Below are 18,314 nucleotides of genomic sequence, written 5' to 3'. Positions count from 1 at the left end.
TCTATTGTTTTCCTGAAGTAAATCTCATGAGGAAAACATCTTCTTATATTTCACTATGCCTGTTTTTAAAAAACTTGAAAAGAGAATATCTTTTGCCAAAAGACTATTGCTTGATTCAGAGGCATTTGAATGTGTTGTATCTGATCATGCGTCCATGCACCTAAAAACGTTTTGTTCCTCACGTATCAGACCAGCACCATGTTGGCCTTAACACTGACCAGGCAGCCTACCCTGTCAGTTTTATCCATGTACTGGCATCAGGCATAGTCCTTAGGATGAAATAAAAGTGAGACTTTGTTTCCATTGTGTCTTTCTTAGTCAAAATAGGGTGAGGAGAAAACCTCAAAGTCAAGTATTCAAATGTCAAGGATAGTCTAGTTATCCCCTTCCCTCTTTCTCATATACATAGACACACTGAAATAACCTAAAACCAACATTCTATTGAGAAACTTCAGGTTATTTAATCTTAACTTGTCTCCACTTTGTTGCATGTTTTCTCAAACTCTCAAGCCTCTATTTCCTTGAACTTCCCCCTTTCTCCCATTCTTCCAATGTGGATAGGGTTCACCTCTCCATCTTCCAACGTCTTCCCCCTTTATAACATTTTTCGCTATGCCAATGTATTTCACAACAAACAACCTATCTTTTCTTTTCATGAAGCAAAACCTCTGCTCTCTTCCAAGGACAAGGAGGCTCCCTACAAAAAGTTCCCTGGGAAGGAAAGCTGATTGTCAATATGCTTTGAGTGAGAAGACAGTTGAGTGTGTTCCTGGGAGTATTAGCTACTTCTCCCTTATTGCTTCTGAAATTTTACTTCTAACATCCTCTTATTAAAATATAATATCTTGTCATCAAAGATGGCTTTACCATTATCTAACCTACTCAATGAATATAATGTACAGATTTCCTGATCAATTATCTACTCTTTAGTTTGTAGAAGCCCAATCAGCTTATATATGCTTTTCCTGGGATATCCAGAAGCTAGAATGAAATGAACAAAAATATATTAGACTGAGGTCAGAGTCTTGTCATCTGCTACTGCATCTCGTGATATCTAGGGTTTATTCACCCATTACTTTGATTTCTGCCTCCTTGCTTCCTTTTGGTAAACTCTCCTACATTACAGTCAGCCTCTTGCCCTGCCACTGCCAGTAAAGTGTTTTCACCAAGGTCCTTAATGTCTCCTGCTTGGCATATCCAGTGGTCACGTTGATTTGACCTACCAGTCAAAGACTGTAGGCCATTCTTAAAAAAGAGCATTTACTTTGGCTCCCACGATGCTGTTTTTCTCTAGGTTCTCCTCCTATCTCCTGTAGCCCTCTAACCATCCCTTACATGTTAATGTTCCTCCAAACTCTCTCCTAGGATTTCTTCTGTTTTTACTTCCTACCCTCTCTTTTGGAAAGAGAATCCCTTTCTTCTCATCTCACTCCATTCACCACCTACCATTACCCAGATTCTGGACATGTCTAATTCTGTCTGGTTTGTTAAGGTTTGGCCCAGGAATTCTCTCTGAGGAGAATTTTTGACTTACTTCCTTCCTACTTCTTAGAATCTCTCATACTTCTTCACTTTTAAAATAGGTATTCATTAGCCCTCACCTTTATTTTGTCTTAAGTTTTTAAATGTTACTTTCCCGAGGCCCTTGGTATATTATGTAACTGTTTACAGTGTTTTTCTTTGTTATGGGTTTAAAAGGGGTCATTTTCTCTGAATGCTTCTATTGCTATCATTTCCTCTGCCAGTTCTGCATTGTCGGTAAATACAAAGTCCAAAGCAGGGTGTCCCATTGGTGCTTTCTCTTTCTTTCCTTGTGAGGAATTAAATTGTTAGCAGCATTAAGACAAGAATGCACAAGTGTTCCTACCGTTAGCAGAAATAGGTCTGAAATATGTATATAGGTTAAGTTCTTGCCCCTATGATATCTTGCCTATGTAGAAACTGGAATATTTTAAAACAGATATCTACCATAATCTGTCTATTCTGGTAGTGGATGTATGTTTTAAAAAATCACATAATTTCTCTCTTCTCCTTTAACTTTATACAATATTCTCACCACATTTCTATACTAAGATTCTTGGATTTCTGTATGGGTGTCCATTTTTATGAAGTGTCATTTTACAATCCTTATTTTTTTGTTTCTCTTGTATTCTAGTTATGAGTCACATTTGTCATAGGCAGCACTGTATAATTCCCCTAACGTTTCCCCGCTCTGGTGTACAGGCTTTGTATAAGCCTCTCCTCTTAAATATGATCAAACATATAAATATGACAAGATATTGCTCTTGTGATTAGGTTACTAATCAGTTGGCTTTAAGTTAATCAAAAGATAGTGGGCTTGGCACAGTCAGGTGAGGTCTTGCCTTTCCTCTTCTCTCTTAATTTTTCTTTACCCTCTTTCTACTATACTACTTTTGCAAGCTAATTGAAACTTATAAAAATAAAGTTGCATGTGATGAGAGAAGGCAGTAAGATAAATGAGTCTTTCAAAGTTCTCATGGTCTAGAGTTAGAAGAGTCTTAAAAGTCTGAAGTCTTAGAGCTATGGGACTTCCTTGGGATGGATGTAATTCTAAAATATAATTCAGCATGACCTAGTGAGTTGTCTAATAAAAATAAATGAAGTGAGGATTAGAAAAAAAGTAGATGAAAGTGTTATTTCTGTTAAGGCTTTCTGGAATGTGCAGGGATATTTTTCCTAAAAAACTTACTTTATAAGCATAATCTTTAAATATACTTTTAAAAGTATATCTACGTACAGTTTATAAAGAAGAAAAAAGGGGATATCTTTGTGAAAATCAGGAGAAACCATTAATTGTTTGGACCATGAATTCCTTTTTCACAGTACTTTTGCCAACTGGGAGTAGTGATCATACTTGCATTAAAAGCAGCTAAATGAAAAAACCATAACTCTAGTGAGATTAACTTGCAAACCTCAAGTTATGCAGTAATCGCAACCATCATGTATGTCATTGTAATAGTTGCAATGTGAAACATGATCTAGTTTAAACCATAATTAATCAGCAATGGGCAATAGTTCAGAAATGTAATGTTTCTGTTTTAAAGATGTTAAAATTCATTAGTATATTAGCTTCATGTTTTTAAAACTTTTTTGGACACTGGATTTAGACCCAGAGGAATTTCAAAAATCAAAATTGACAGTACATATTTAACTATCATAACCACTAAGCAATTATGCTTAGCTGCTATATTCTCATCCAATAACTCCACAATCTAGGAACTCTGTGCATATTGAGATTCCTATGGAAGTTATAGCATTAATGAAATTGAGTTTTAAATTTCCCTAGGCTCAACCTATAAGAATATAAATGTAAATTAACAGAGAAGAACTAGCAGCCATGAATACTAACACTCAAATCACATTCATTTTCATTTAAATTTTACGAAGACATCAGGGAAACAATTTCTCCTCCTTTCCTCCAAAGAAATTATATTAATAATTTTGGCAGTCTTCCTGTGAAGGAACAATGTGAAACATCTTTACATTACTTAGAAAACAAGCATATTGAAAACTAACAGTTGATGGATGATGCTTGCTTTCCTTGTAGGACAATTTTAGAGACTATACGTAAATAAGCTACTCCTGAGTTTAAGGAGATTCTGAGGTTTTAAAAGTGTGAGTTGAAAATACTAACCAATGGCCTTTTAATGGTATAGAGTACTATCAAGTGTAACAAATGGAGGCATAAAGTAAATGCTTAAAACAACAACTTTGCATAATGTTGTAACTAGTAGCTTCTCCTACCCACCATCTTTCTAAAAGATTCTGCTGTGACTAGAGGGATGTATATAAACTGAGCTGTTTATTGTTTGGTTTACTTGACATTTGGTAAAGGAAGGAGACTCTTATAGGTGGAAGGACAGTTCCAAGCAGTTTGGGGCTTCTGGGCAGAAGAGTGAATACCAAAGTCAGTCCCTACTGAGAGCAAAATGAAAGTTATCCAGTGAATAATTTCACTTCAAGATTATTTATTCAAAATATGTATTTATTCAATTAGGTAAGGTTGAGTAGGACAATGAGAGCAAGAAGCTTAGTTTATGTGTCCTAGCTCTTGGGCCTTTCATTCAAGACAAGGATTTGATCCTCCTCAGCTGCCTCATGGGGTCTCACCACTTAATTTTTCTGTGAATTTCTCATATGCACTCTCTTCTCTGATAGAAGGTTACTCCTTTGTGTTACAGATAATGTTCCTGTGGAAAATGTGTTTCTAAATACTAATTTTCATATAACAATAACCCAAATTCACAATCAATTTTCCACAGAATTCCTGATAGACAGGGGTGGGGGGGTGAATATAAAAAAAATTGTGGATAGTAGAAAGATCTTCTTGAAAGTTCCTATAGGTGAAAAACATGACAAATATGTATTTTTAGCCACAGAAAAGTTAAAAACAAAAGAAGAGTGAGAGTAAGGGAGAGCCTTACTGGAGAGATTTCAAAACACTTTAAAATAATGTTAATATAGTATATAGTATGACATTACTTCCGGAAAGTCAGTCAAATCAGTGGAACAGAATTGAGAATTTTTTAAAAAGCTGTATAAACGTAGGTTAATTTGAATTATACTAAACTTCAGATTACTGAGGAAAGACTGCTCTTGCAATAAAAGGGTTTGGGGCAAGTGGTCAACTAAATGAAGAGAAAAAATAGGCTACACCCTTAATAGATGTCATTAATGAAAATAAACTTTAGAGTTATGATTTTTAAAAATTTATTTGTTGTTCAAGTACAGTTTTCTGTCTTTTACTCCCAGCCCGCCCCACCCCCCCCAGTGCTCCCCACCTCCCTCCCATTTCCACTCCCCCTTAGTTGTTGTCCCTGTGTCCTTAGAGTTATGATTTTTAAAAACATTGAAAATAATAGAAGAAAGAATGGATATTTTATTTTATTATCCTCATCTGAGGATATGTTTATTGATTTTAGAGAAAGAGGAAGGGGGGAGGGGTTATGAAGAGAGAAAGAGAGAGAAATATCTGTTGTTTGCCTCCTATACATGTCCTGACTGGGAATCGAACCTGCAACCTAACCAGGAATTGAACCCACAACCCTATTGTGTACAGGATGACACTCTACCCAACAGTCACCTGGCCAGGGTAAAGAATGGATATTTTTTTAAAGTGTGGGTGGCAAAGTCATCCTAAGCAAACTACAAAACCCAGGCTCCATGAAAGGAAAAACTGATAGATTTGGCAACATCAAGTGATATTGGCAAAAATATACCAGAGAAAAGTAATGACTGGAATATATCAGAATTCTAACAAATCCATGAGAAAAAAATAATCCATTAGAAAATTGAGAAAATGACAGAAGGTACTTCACAAAAAAATCTGAAAAGCAATAACCATATGAAAAAAGTCCTACTGTACTAGCAATCTAGGATATATGTATGAAAACATCAACAAAGTATTTTTGTCCATTAAATTTAAATTGTTTCATGATGTACACTGTTGTTGAGTACAGGGAAAATGGACACTTTCATACACTCCTGCCTTTTTGAAGGAATATTTGATAGTATACAACTCCGTCTTTAATTCACCAAATGTACTCTAGTTTCTGCTGAAGAAATTCTCATACAAAAGTACAAAAACTTTTACTGAAAAATGAACTCAAAAATGTTTATTGCAACATTCTTTGTAAAAGGAAATAATTGGAAACTACCTGAGTGTCCATGAATAGAAAATAGGTACATAAATTAGAGTATTTCCACAAAATGGAATGCTATGCAGCTGTTTAAAAAATGAGGTAGATCTATATGTATTGACATATCACCTTGCTATATTTTTAAATGAAAAAAGCAAGTTTCAGAATCTTGCATATAATGTAACCCAATTTAGGTAAGAGAATGCATATGAACATATTTCTGTGCAATATGTGTACAGAAATAATAATGATAATGATAATAATAATAAATGTGTAGAAGTAGAACTAAAGAAATGTGTACCACATTGTTGAGAGAATAAAAGTAGGGACAAGACTAAAAACAGCTCTAGCAAGTGGTTAAAAGTATAGACTCTGAGGTCACAGAACATGGCGGGGTCATAGAACGTAGTGGCTCTGCTATTTACCATTTGTCCTTGGCAAGTTTCTTAACCTCTCGGTGTCTCAGTTTCTTTATCTACAAAATGTGGTGATACAATTGCTTACCTCAAAGACTTGCTGTGGGGGTTATATGGAGCAATATATGTAAAGCACTTAAAATGAAGCCTGGAACATGGTATAAGCTTACAGTGTAAGAGTTTGCTATTATCATATTCCTTAAATATTTTACAATAATGCATTCATGAATTTCTTATGTAACAAAAAAGAAAAGGAAAGTAAAATGAGAATGGGACAGTGCTTCTGAATAAAAAAGAAAAAGAAAGAAAAAATTATATCACCTACTTTGGAGTTTTAACTATACCACAATGCAGTAGAACATTGAATTTGTAATAATTCATATCTTAACTTTTGCATATGGAACAACAACAACAAAAAAGGCCTGGCCACAATATTTTGCAGTTTCTCTTATCAAGAGGTGATTTCTCTGGTCCTGTGATTTTCTTTGAATAATAAACAAGCAAAAGTAATACTATGTGTGTTCTGGAGCCTAGGCCTTTCCAGGCATTGTAGCTCCTACCTTGACCATCGTGGGGTGCTGCTCTGACACCAGCCACCAAGGCAGCTGGTGTTGTCTATCAGAGAATGAGAGACCATGTGTAGAAGGGCAGCTAAGGCATCGGACAGCACTATTGCCAAACATATGAGTGAGATTACCTTGTACCTTTCAGGCCAGCCAGCCCTCCAGCTGAAATTATCTGCACACATGTATCAAAATCCATCAGAACAAGCCTGTAGTTAACCCACAGAATTGTGAGAGATAATTGCTGTTGGTTAAGTCACTAAGTTTTAGGGTCATCTGTCATGCAACAGTAGTTAACTGACACAGAAAATATGTGATCTCTTGGAGAGAGAACACATGGAGAGAGAGGCCCAGACACTCCACTGTAGTGTCTGGGCCCAGACACAGTTTTCCAGCCACTCCAGTGTAGATACCAGACATGTAAAGCCATGTGGGATGAACCCAGCCCCAGGTGACCTGCCATAAATATAGCTACTTGAGAAAGCTCAGACAAGGCCAGGAGAAACAATTCCCATCTCACCCACCAAAATGTGAGAAATGGCAAAATGTTGTTTCAAGCTATGACATTTTGAGGTAATTTGTTATGCAGCCATAGATTATTAATATCATATCCAAGAAACTTACTAAATACATAAAATCTCTTTTAAATACAATATTACCTCTTAGCCATGGCCTAAGGATCATGTTAAATCAAGGCACTAGATTTTAAAGAAAGTATATATTTCTCTCGGTTTTTCCCATTTTAATACCTTGTTTTATAAACAAAGTTGTTAAATGAATAATTTGTTCCCAGTTATCTTTGCATGTCTATTATGTATAACCAAGATATACAGAAAGACATCCCTACATTCAAAGAATGAAAGTATAATAGGAGAAAGAAGCATCTAAATAAATAATTATAATACAAAGGACTGGGATAAGGGCCAAGAGAGGAAAAATAATTTGGCAGTTCAGAGGAGAGACAACATCTCAGGATGGAATCTCAGGGAGGGCTTCTTAGAAAAGGCAGGAATGGAAGTGAGTCTGGTGAGTATGGAAAGACAGCTAGAATGGAGAAGGAAGGGCCTCCCAGGCACATGCAGAAGTGATGTAAATTAAAGATATTTTAGGCTTTATTCATAATAATATTGAAACAAAAGTATAGACTGCCACCATTGTAACCAGGTCCATTTGATGGCTGGTGGGATAACCTGTACTGCATACAATTTCAAGGCAGAAAAACGGAGATGGAGTAGCATGTAGAATTTAGAACTTTGAACATGGCATCAGGTGTCCTAGCAAACGGATGAACCTACTTTGTGGCAGGAGGTGACTCCTGCCTATGCCCATTCTGTGATTGGAATTCCCTTGGTGATAAAACAAAGTGGTTCTGGGGCAGTCTGCATTATTAAAATAATTATTACTGAAAAAAACATATTAAAAGAAAATGATGGTACGAATAGAATCATACCTTTAAAATGAAAGACAAGAAGAGGCATAGGACTTACAACAATGATTACTTCTGTTTTACTTTTTAATAATAGCTTTCTGATTATGTATTAATATACTTATGGAAAATATAGACAAATATTTTATTTTTATAATTTTCTTTCTCATGTTTCTTTTTTAAAAGATTTTATTTATTTTCAGAGAGAGGAGAAGGGAGGGAGAAAGAGGGACAGAAACATCAATGTGCAATTGCCTCTCCAGAGCCCCTAACTCCGGACCTGGCCTGCAACCCAGGCATGTGCCGAGGCTGGAATTGAACTGGGGACCCTTTTGTTCGCAGGCCCAGCGGCAGTCAGTCAATTGAGCCACACCAGCCAGGGCCTAAACAAACATTTTAAAAATTAAATCACAAAAAAATCCCCCTTAATCACTATTAATATTGTGATTTTCCTAGTCGTTTCTCCATACATCTATTTGTAAATACTTTAGTCTCAGCTAATGCATACGAACATGATACTAAGTTTTTGTAATCTTCCATTTTTCCTATTTAAAATATACACTGAGGATTTTCCGTTAGCTGGCGTTATTATAATAAGATGGCCACGTGGGCGGAGCCACGGGGTACTTCCGGGCAGGGGCCAGCGGTAGCCATGGCAACAGTGTCATCATAACTGCTGTTCCCCTTGCCCAGACCTGAACGGAAGCGAGGCTGCTGCGGCTGCCCAGAGACTAGTGGCCCAGCCTGGTATCGGCGAGAACCCCTCACAAGCTACGTCCTGACTGAGTGGAGGTAATAAGGTTTCCTGTCGGAATCTGGACCCCGTAACACCAAGAGCCTAGGCTTTCAGCTTTCTGTCCCTTTCTCCTCAGGGCGTCGTCGCTCCAACCGACGACCTGGTATCAGCGAGAACCCCTCCCAACTGCGGCCTGTCTGAGTGGAGGTAATAAGGTTTCCTGTCGAAATCTGGACCCTCTAACACCAAGAGGCTAGGTTTTCAGCTTTCTGTCCCTTTTTTCCCCAGGGCATCGCTCCGACCGACGACCTGGTAACGGCGAGAACCCGTCACCGACTGCGGCTTGTCTGAGCGGAGGTAATAACGTTTCCTGTCAGAATCTGGACCCTCTAACCCCAAGAGCCTAGGTTTTTCAGTTTTTTGTCCCTTTCTTCCCAGGGCGTCGCTCCGATAGACGACTGACGGTCGACGAGCCCAGAGACCTACTTACATCCTATCAGAGGTGTCCGGAGTTAGCGCATCTCTCAAGATGGCGACCGGTGGTAGCAGCAGCCCCAAGCCAGACGTCGTCGTTGGGGGGAAATATAAACTGGTACGAAAGATCGGGGCCGGGTCCTTCGGGGATGTGTATCTGGCGCTTAACTTAACCAATGGCGAGGGAGTGGCGGTAAAGGTAGAATCTCAGAGGGCCACTCATGCCCAGTTGCTATATGAGAGTAAACTCTATAAGGTTCTTCGTGGTGGTGTTGGCATACCTCGCATATGGTGGTACGGTCAAGAAAAAGATTACAATGTGCTAGTCATGGATCTTCTTGGACCTAGCCTCGAAGACCTCTTTAATTTTTGTTCAAGAAGTTTCACCATGAAGACTATACTTATGTTAGCTGACCAAATGATCAGTAGACTTGAATATGTCCACTCAAAGAATTTTATTCACAGAGACATTAAACCAAATAACTTTGTAATGGGTACTGGGCGTTATTGTAATACAGTATTCCTTATTGATTTTGGCTTGGCCAAAAGATACAGAGACAAAAAGACAAAGCAACACATACCATACAAAGAAGAAAAAAGTCTCACTGGCACTATCCATTATGCTAGCCTCAATGCACATCTTGGTATTGAACAGAGTCGCAGAGATGACCTTGAGTCATTAGGGTATGTTTTGATGTACTTTAATAGAAATACCCTGCCGTGGCAAGGAGTCAAGGCTGCCACAAAGAAACAAAAATATGAAAAGGTTAGTGAAAAAAAGATGTCCATCCCTGTTGAACAGTTATGCAGCGGGTTTCCTGAAGAATTTGCTATGTACTTAAACTATTGTCGTGGGCTTGGCTTTGAGGAAACTCCAGATTACAAATACCTGAGGCAGCTATTTCTCAATCTTTTACGCACCCTGAAGGAACAAGGTGACAGCAGATTTGACTGGACAGTTTTAAAGCAGAGAGCAACACAGCAGGCAGCCCTTTTAAGGCAGGCTCAGGCTGCCAGTGGTGTCCAAGCCACCAGTGGTGTCCAAGCACCTAGGCAGTAAAAGTATTAGGAACAGTATTTGTTTCTCCTGAAACTTAGAACTTTGAATTAATATGCATACTATCTAGTGGTTGTAGACAGCTGTTTACTTGGTGTAAAGAATTTAACTTCAAAATAAACTACCTCTGGTCAGCATTGGTGATGTTGTATTCTGAGTTGTAGCCTCTAATTGTATTAACTGAGAAAGCGAAACATGGTGTCCAGTTTACTATTGTATTTTTTTCAAGTAGAAAAGTTAATGAAATGGTTGACATGCACAAGTTGGTGGATAAACTGTTCATATGTTATTTGGGGGGTTAAAATCTTTTACTCTGTTTTATTTGATTGAATTATTTTCTGAATCCAGAAATTGTTTTTACCTGAATGTTTAAAATTAGTCTCTAAATAATCTGTTTCACCTTGCAAATGTACACCAGACTTTGTGGCAATTACTTTGTTTTTTTTTGTTGTTGTTGTTAAAATCTATTACTTTGAACTATACTGCTTTGAGATGTCATTTCAGAAGAACTGCATGAACAGTCTTCAGCAGTTGTGATGGTTGCAAATGCTCACAATTGTGCATTCTTAGAGTTTATCCATCCCTGGGGTTTGTAAGTTCTTCACTTAAAACATTCTTAAAATGGTTGGCTTCTTGTTTGCAAGCCAGATTGTATGGTAGCTACCAAAGAAAGATTCTGACTGCTTACCTGTGCTAGAAATAATATCTAAAGTGAAGACTTAAGAAAAACTTAGTGACTACTAGGTTACACTTAGGACTCTGCATTAACTCTGTAATGTTCTTTGTATTTAGGAAAAAAATATATTTGTCACAGAAATTTAGTTAACATCTTAAAATTAAACATGTATGGATGTGGCTTAGATAAGTGTAATACTTGTAAACATGTAAACGATCTGTGATTTTGTTTTTATTTTGAAATGGGAGCTTTTCTGTTTACAAGTTAATTAAAAATTAAAAACTGAAAAAATATATTGGGTATGAGTTTCGTTTTAAACAAGTTTAGTTTGTGGTAATTTTAAAATATTAAGGAGGAAATGTCCAGGCAGCTGTTAGAGATGGAGCCAAGGAAGAATGTTGGGACAGGAGATATTGTCTTGAAGATATAAACTAGAAGTAATTATTTAAACCTGGAAATGGGGTGAGATCATCCACACTTTTTCAAATGTGGGTTAGTGGGTTAAGACAGCAATTGATTCCACTGGAATAGAATAGAATAATTTCAAAATGTATTACACGGTAGTTGTAAGTCATCATTCTGCATTGCAATGTAACAGTCAGTTTCTTATTATGAATTTAAGGACTGATTATTTTGGAACAGTAAAAGACTAATACAGTGGAAGCTGCGACCAGTTTTAAGAATGGTTGTGGTCTCTGTTCAGTGGTTGGCATTGGTCTCTGGACCACTGTATACTCTTAACATTTTTTGAAGATCCCAAAGGGTTGTTGTTTTCTTTGTGGGTTATCTCTATTGATATTTATTTATCAGAAGTTAAAACAGGCAGGAATTAAAAATTTATGTATTGATGTCTTTAAGGTAATGGTAGTAAACTCATTCATTACATGTTAACATAAATAAGATTTACATGAAAAACTGCTGTATTTTCCCAAACAAAAATTGAAAAGAACTGTAGTGTTATCTTTTTTGTGCCTGGCTTAATAAAACATAACTAAATTCTTACTTTTTAGTTATTTTTTAAACATTTATTTTTTTAGAGAGAGGGGAAGGGTGGGAGAGAGGGAGAAAAACATGGACGTGAAAGAGAAACATCCATTGGCTGTCTTCTGTACACACCCAGACCAGGAATCGAACCTGCAACCCAGGCATGTGCCCCGACCAGGAATTGAACCCACGACCTTTCTGTTTGTGGGTTGATGCCCAAATCAGCTGAGCCACAGTGGCCATGGCTGCTTTCGCATTTACATAATTGAGTTATATTTGTAAGAGAATGTGAGTGAAAGGCAAATAATATCTTAGTATTATGAAAATAATTTTGACTACACAGATACCCTAAAAGTTTCTAAGGAACCCTTGGTACCACAGAGAGGTCAGAAAGAATAAGAATAGAAAAAGTTTATTATTTGAGATTTGGCCATGTATAAGGATTTGATTGATGCAGGTAAAGATCCATCGAACAGTAAATTAGATCATATCACACCCATTGTCCTCAGGGTAAAATCCAAAATTCTTATCAAGTCCTCTGAATATTTATATGATTTGGCTTCTTTCTGCCTCTTTTGCCTCATTTTATGTCACCCCCACCCCACCCCCAAATATACAACTTGTGCTCACTACATTCCAGATACTCTTGACATTGTAAAGCTATTTCTCATGTAAATACTGTACCATAGCTTCTTTTCTACAGACCTGTGATGCTAACTACTACTCATTCTCCTGAACTCAGATTAGTAGCCACTGCCTCAGGGAAGCTACCTAATCACTCCAACCCCAATCTAAATGGAATCTCTTCTAGTTTTTTTTTTTTTTTTTTGCCAATACCATGTTCTTTTCCTTCAGAGTGCTCACCAGTTTAAAACTATATACCTCATTGTGGGATTGGTTATGTTGGTCTCCTGCCAGTGGATTGTAATCTCCACAAAAGCAGGAGCAGGTATGTTTTGTTTATCACTCTTTCCAGTACTTAGCACTGAGTAGACACATAGTGGGTTTTCTATAAATCTTTGCTTCATGAAAGTATGAATGACAGAATGAAGATACATATGGGGGACCTGTTTCCTGAGTCTAAGAAGAAATTATTCATGTTTATTGTGTTGCATAGAAAATGATAACATCCTAGTCCCTAATTTTCATATAAAACACATTTAAAATCTGGTTATAATACACCAGCCTAATAATTGTTAGCATCTAATAGCAATTGTTAATGTATGTAGCTATAAAAGTCTGCTTATGGCCGTTATTAAGCATGCGTTTCAGAAGCACTAAATGCTTTAGTTATTTCAATACAAATTAATAGTTACCTGTAAGTCAATCATGATAATAATTCACTTTAAAAGGTTAAGGTCACGAATTTAGAGACAAGTTCAAGTGCACTTAAATGCCAACAGAACAATCCTAATTGTTCTATACTCTTTTCAAATTCTTTTTCTGGAGTGTAATTTCATTTCTCAAACAGAAATCACGGCACATTTTGAAATCAATATTTCCTCTTTTCAACTGTGATAGCCAAAAAGTGCCAAAAAGTATACTGTATTCTTAAAAGTATTTCCAATAAAAAGACAAACCGTATCATAATGCCAGCTTTCAGATCTGAAAGGGAAATCACTATGTTATCTTTGACGGTAAAATTATTGTTATTGCCATATTTATAGGTGTAGGTGTATGCATATCAAATATAAGTGGATTTCATATAAATTAAAGACCAAGTTGCCATTCTTTTAACTTTCTATAGTTTAAATTTGGGCAATTATTTTAACCCATATAGCAGTAACACAAATGAAGTGTCACTGAACCCTATTGAGGCCCGTTTGTTTCTGAAGGTTAAGATTAATCTGTATGAGAGATATTTATTTTGAGAGTAGGTGCAGTAGCATTGATGGGGCCTTTACAATGAGGCATATTCTGTCTGAATGTACACTTCCATTAGCAAGGCTTGCTATGTTGAATACAAAGTGACTTGCTAAAGCCCAAAGTTTAAAAAAAGAATTTTGCTTCTCCTTGGAACTCTAGTCAGAAAAGTACATCCACAGGATCCATTTGTCTATTTGGATACTAAATAGGAATAGGTAGAGAGAAGACTTTAACTGGCTTGTCACCTTCTCTCCTGAGCCTTACTTGGGTATGTGAAAAATAACGTACGTGTCTGACTCTGTTCTGAGCAGATGGATGCAGGATCCCGGCCACCAGCTGTTCACATCCAGGCTCAAATGAGCTTCCTCCAGTGTGGCTGCTTTCCCCAGAGGGGCCCACAGTCGACCAGATATGGGTACTCCCTAGCGGCAAGCTGGTGACTGCAATTTAACAGATCTGTTTATGGTAACTGTTAGGGTAAAAAATCATTAAGCTACCTTTCCTCCTTCCAACCATTGTAGCCAAAGGGTAAGGTGCCAGCACCATTCATAATCTCTGGTAGCTGATCTCTGGATGACATTGTTATCAGGTGAAATGGGAAATAATGGTTTACCACAACAAGTACATTTGGAAAATGTGCCTTTGAAAACATCTTCCCATTAGACAAGCAACACAACAAAACCCCTTCATTTCAGATGGTTCACATTGATTTTCTTTATGTGATTGTTATTGACTTTAGCCTTCTAATATTATTGTACTTATACTCTTACTTATGAGAGTACTTAGAAACAAGATTGAAATAAGTGATATTTTCCATTACTCATTCTTTGTAGAGAATACAACCTATGGATTTAATGAATATGTTTAAAATACCAAGGCCAGAATATCTACATACTGTTTTCTAGGACTTTATTGTTTTAGGTACATAGTAACAATCCCTCAGTATAAGCTTCTTTGATTATTGAAATGTTCCCATATCTTTGAAAATCTTTTAGCTTCTTAAAGCCTCCATTTCTTTACAAGTCCCAGTGCTGGCACATTCCTGGAACATAGTAGACGCTTCAAGATAATTTTCTGGGTTGAATTTTTGTAATTGCATTAGTTCTGGGAATAAACATACGAGGGTGTACAACATCACGTGTGTGGTCTTTGTTATTAACGAAAAGGCAATATTTCTTAAAATTCCTAGTAAATTCTTTGAATAATCTAGGCAACTGTCTTATATAGATTGCATGCTCCATTATAATTGGTTATATTTTCCTTTACATTGGCCATTCTGAAACTGGCAGTTTAGTGTGCCTTCTCCCTTATATCCACCTTCGAAATAAAAATCTTGGTCCTGTGAGCAAAATGACTTGAGAATGCTGCAATTTCCTGTTGCTTAAATGATCTAGAGAATCTCTAAAGTTTAATAAATGCTTTAGGAAACCCAGCTACCGCATCAGGTTGTGGGCCTCCAGAAACTGTAAATCAGTCCTTCAGTGAAGGAGAAAAGTGACAGAGCCCTTTGTACTTTGGAATTAAAAAGGGAAACAATGTTTTTGAGAGAACTAAAGGGAGACAGGTGCAGAGCAAATGAATTAAGGGCTCCAGGGAGCTGTGGAAGACGACTGAGGAAAATGAGAGGGAAGAATGTGAGAAAATATAAAGAAGAGTCGGTAGAGGAGAAAGTATTTCTTTTTAAAAAATGATTAAACGGACTGTTGAATTGCCAGGAGAGAAACAAGCTGTTTCCTTTCATGAAATCCCTAGGCATCAACTGTCCCTTCCTCCCCGTGTCTTCAAAAAGAGTAACAAAGAGACAGCAAGTGTGAGAGTGAGATGATCATGGTTTTAAATCCTATATTACATTTCCACGGCTATTGTGGCTTGTCCATGTCCCATTCCGCCTGAATTCCCTTTTCATTAATGAGGAGGTGTTTCTTTAATCACTGGTTACAGAATTCCTTACACTTTCACAGTGTTTTTGAATCACTGGAAAAGTGACTGGCCAGATGTTTCTTTTTCCTCCTTCTAGAACTCTTAGGTGGGAATTGAGGGGGTATCCTGAAAGTCTTTTCTATCCACAGTTCAGGGTGCGGGCAGTTCTTAAAGAGGAATCTTTTATTTAGGATTAAAAACTATACACAAGGTTTTATTTTGTTTTGGGTAAGGGTAGTGGGCTTCAGTAAGGTTCATTTACATATGGTGCAAGACACAGGTTTTTACAACCATCGCCTTCCCTATTGCTTTTTCAACAGCCCAAAAGAGACATGGTTCTAAAAGCAGTTGTTATGCCCCTAGAGTCGGGTTGTCATCTTTTGTTTCTTTGTTGCGGTAGGGTGGGGGTGGGTGGTGGGGTGATGGTGTGCTGCAGGGATCCAAACGAATCCTGCCCGAAGCTAAAGGCGGTGTTGGAAAGGGGACGATGAGAATAAACGTGCTCGATTCCCTGATTCTTCCCCTGAGAGTGCTCAGCTCCGTAGATTTCCAACCCTCGGTGGTGCTGGGCTTACAGTGCTCCCTCTTTGCAAATACCTGTACCAAAAGCCAGGAAGACAGGAACACAAGGTTCTGAGATCTCCCCCTGGCGTCACCCTATTCTACCTCTCTTTCGGAAACTAAATCCGGTCCCCCCAGCTCAGGAGCGCAGAGACCATCCAGCCTGGAAGCCGTCCTCTCGCAACTGCCACCATCCAGGGTGGAGAACAGCTTGAAGCTTTGGTGCGCGCCCACCGTGCCGCGAGCAACTCTTCTCGGTAATAGGGCCAGCCAAGGATCTAAATGTGCCTTATTGTAACCCCCAGAGGGCTTTCAGCTCGGCTATAGCCACTCGCTTCCCTGTCCCTGCGCTAGCGTAGAAAAATTATAAACGTACGTGCACACACATAGATAAGCACAAGCACCCTGCTTTCTTCACTTAAGAAAACCAACAGTATACGTCTTTGCCCCAAAGAAGGTTCGAGTCTTCCCGCTTTCTTTTCTTTACCTAGAGGTTAGTAGTCACTCTTTGCTGCTCTGCGCGCCCCCTACCTGTGTACCGCCCGGGTGGCGTTGCAGGGAGGGGGTCTGGGAGAACTCGACACTCCGGTTTCTCCAGTTGGTGCAGCTCCCCTGGCTCTGCACTTGGTATCTCCCACGGTCAGGCTCTCGCTGGGAAGCCGGGAAGGGGAAGGCGATTGTGGTCGTCGCCGCCGCCCTCCCTGGAACCGGAGTCAAACTCTAATCCGGCGCCAACGCCTCAGGCTTCGCGCGCACATCTGGCCCAGACATGCAGATGTGGGCGACTGGAGAGCTCCTCCACGCCAGGCGCCCCAAGTCCTGAGCATGCCCAATATGACTCCTAAGGCTCCCGAAGCGAGTTTATGGGCATGCACATTCCGCTTTTCCGCTTTTTCGAGGAAGCTGAAGAGGGTGGAAAGGGAGGGATCCAAGGCTTTGGGCAGCGTGCCGGGTTCGCCTGGGTACGTGCCCCGGTGCCCGGCTGGGTGAGGGGCGGAGCCGGTTGGGGAGTCCAGGGAACTGGGCGACCAGGCGGGGCTGGAGCTGGAGCATTGGACCCCCCTCCAGACGGACATTGTAAGTGCTGACTTGACGCGCCGCCAGGAGGCTGCATGTGGCCGGCCTTGGCGCGCTGGGGTCGCACTGTCAGCGGGAGGCAGTCGGCAGTGCTCTCACATAGACCTACACGAGAGCTCTCGGGTCACTTGTGCTCCGCAGTCACGGGCTTGGCGTTTCTGGAAGGCGGGGAGAAGGGAAACGAGGAACCCCAACAATTCCTCTCTCTCCCTCGCTTTTTTTTTTTTGTTGCCAAAGTTATACTGGCAAGAGACTTGGCATTCTTTCTAAGTCAGTGTTGAGGTTTTACACAATCGAGCAGTGATCGCACTCCATTGTGTGTGATGTGTGTGCACGCGCGTTTGCGTTTATCATGACTATGGAGCTCTGTCCCAGGTTGATCTTGGGGATGACAAATACTCTCCCGAACTCCCCATCCCATCTAACCCCTGGGAAAAAATAATAAAAGCTGGGCACGAGAGTCCCCTGGCCAGGCACTCATTGTACTAAATCTAAATTTTGTTTATCTATATTCCTTCCTTTGCTCCCACCTCCAGCTTTCTCCTACCCTCTCTTCACCTTCTAACACCCCATCTTTCTTCGACTTCCCTTCCTCTGCCCGATACCTGCTCCCTCAGCCCTCCTCCTCCCTCCCCCTATCTCAGCTGCGGCTAAAACCTGGAGTCTTGGGGAAAAGGGGGGAAAAAAAACCCCTCGGCTGTGGAGCTGTCAAACCGGGCATGCTCAGTAGACAGGGCAGGTTTTTGGTCTCGAGTAGCGGAGAAACATTTTTTGCACCACCGCGACCAGCCTTAGAGCGCGGCGGCGGCGGCCACGGCAACATCAACGCAGCTGTGCAGACGCCCCGCACACTGGAGCGCTGCAGGCTCCAGCTTTGCTCGGAGTTCACCTCCTAGTG

The 18,314-nt window shown here is 39.4% G+C and overlaps 2 protein-coding genes and 1 pseudogene across 2 annotated transcripts in view; 2 read left to right on the top strand and 1 right to left on the bottom strand.

Annotated features, from left to right (window-relative positions):
* The window catches only part of LOC119057299 (jupiter microtubule associated homolog 2-like), a 47,225-nt pseudogene extending 30,123 nt beyond the window's left edge, over window positions 1-17,102 (bottom strand).
* LOC119057295 (casein kinase I-like) lies at window positions 9,331-10,335 on the top strand. The gene has a single exon (XM_037155977.2). It carries the CDS (start codon window positions 9,331-9,333, stop codon window positions 10,333-10,335), a length of 1,005 nt encoding a protein of 334 aa, XP_037011872.2.
* Window positions 17,103-17,352: 250 nt separating the features above from the next.
* Window positions 17,353-18,314, top strand: part of LOC119057296 (teneurin-1-like) — a 392,900-nt gene continuing 391,938 nt past the window's right edge. Inside the window, exon 1 of the mRNA XM_053662321.1 lies at window positions 17,353-17,416. The gene's annotated coding sequence lies outside the window, so the exon portion shown is untranslated. The remainder of the gene's footprint in view (window positions 17,417-18,314) is intronic.

This window comes from Artibeus jamaicensis, unplaced genomic scaffold, assembly GCF_021234435.1.
Source record: "Artibeus jamaicensis isolate MK-2021 breed Jamaican fruit bat unplaced genomic scaffold, CSHL_Jam_final contig_240, whole genome shotgun sequence".
In the NCBI taxonomy this organism is placed as follows: domain Eukaryota; kingdom Metazoa; phylum Chordata; class Mammalia; order Chiroptera; family Phyllostomidae; genus Artibeus; species Artibeus jamaicensis.
Note: the sequence above shows the minus strand (reverse complement) of the source record. Positions and strands in the feature narration are given on the sequence as shown.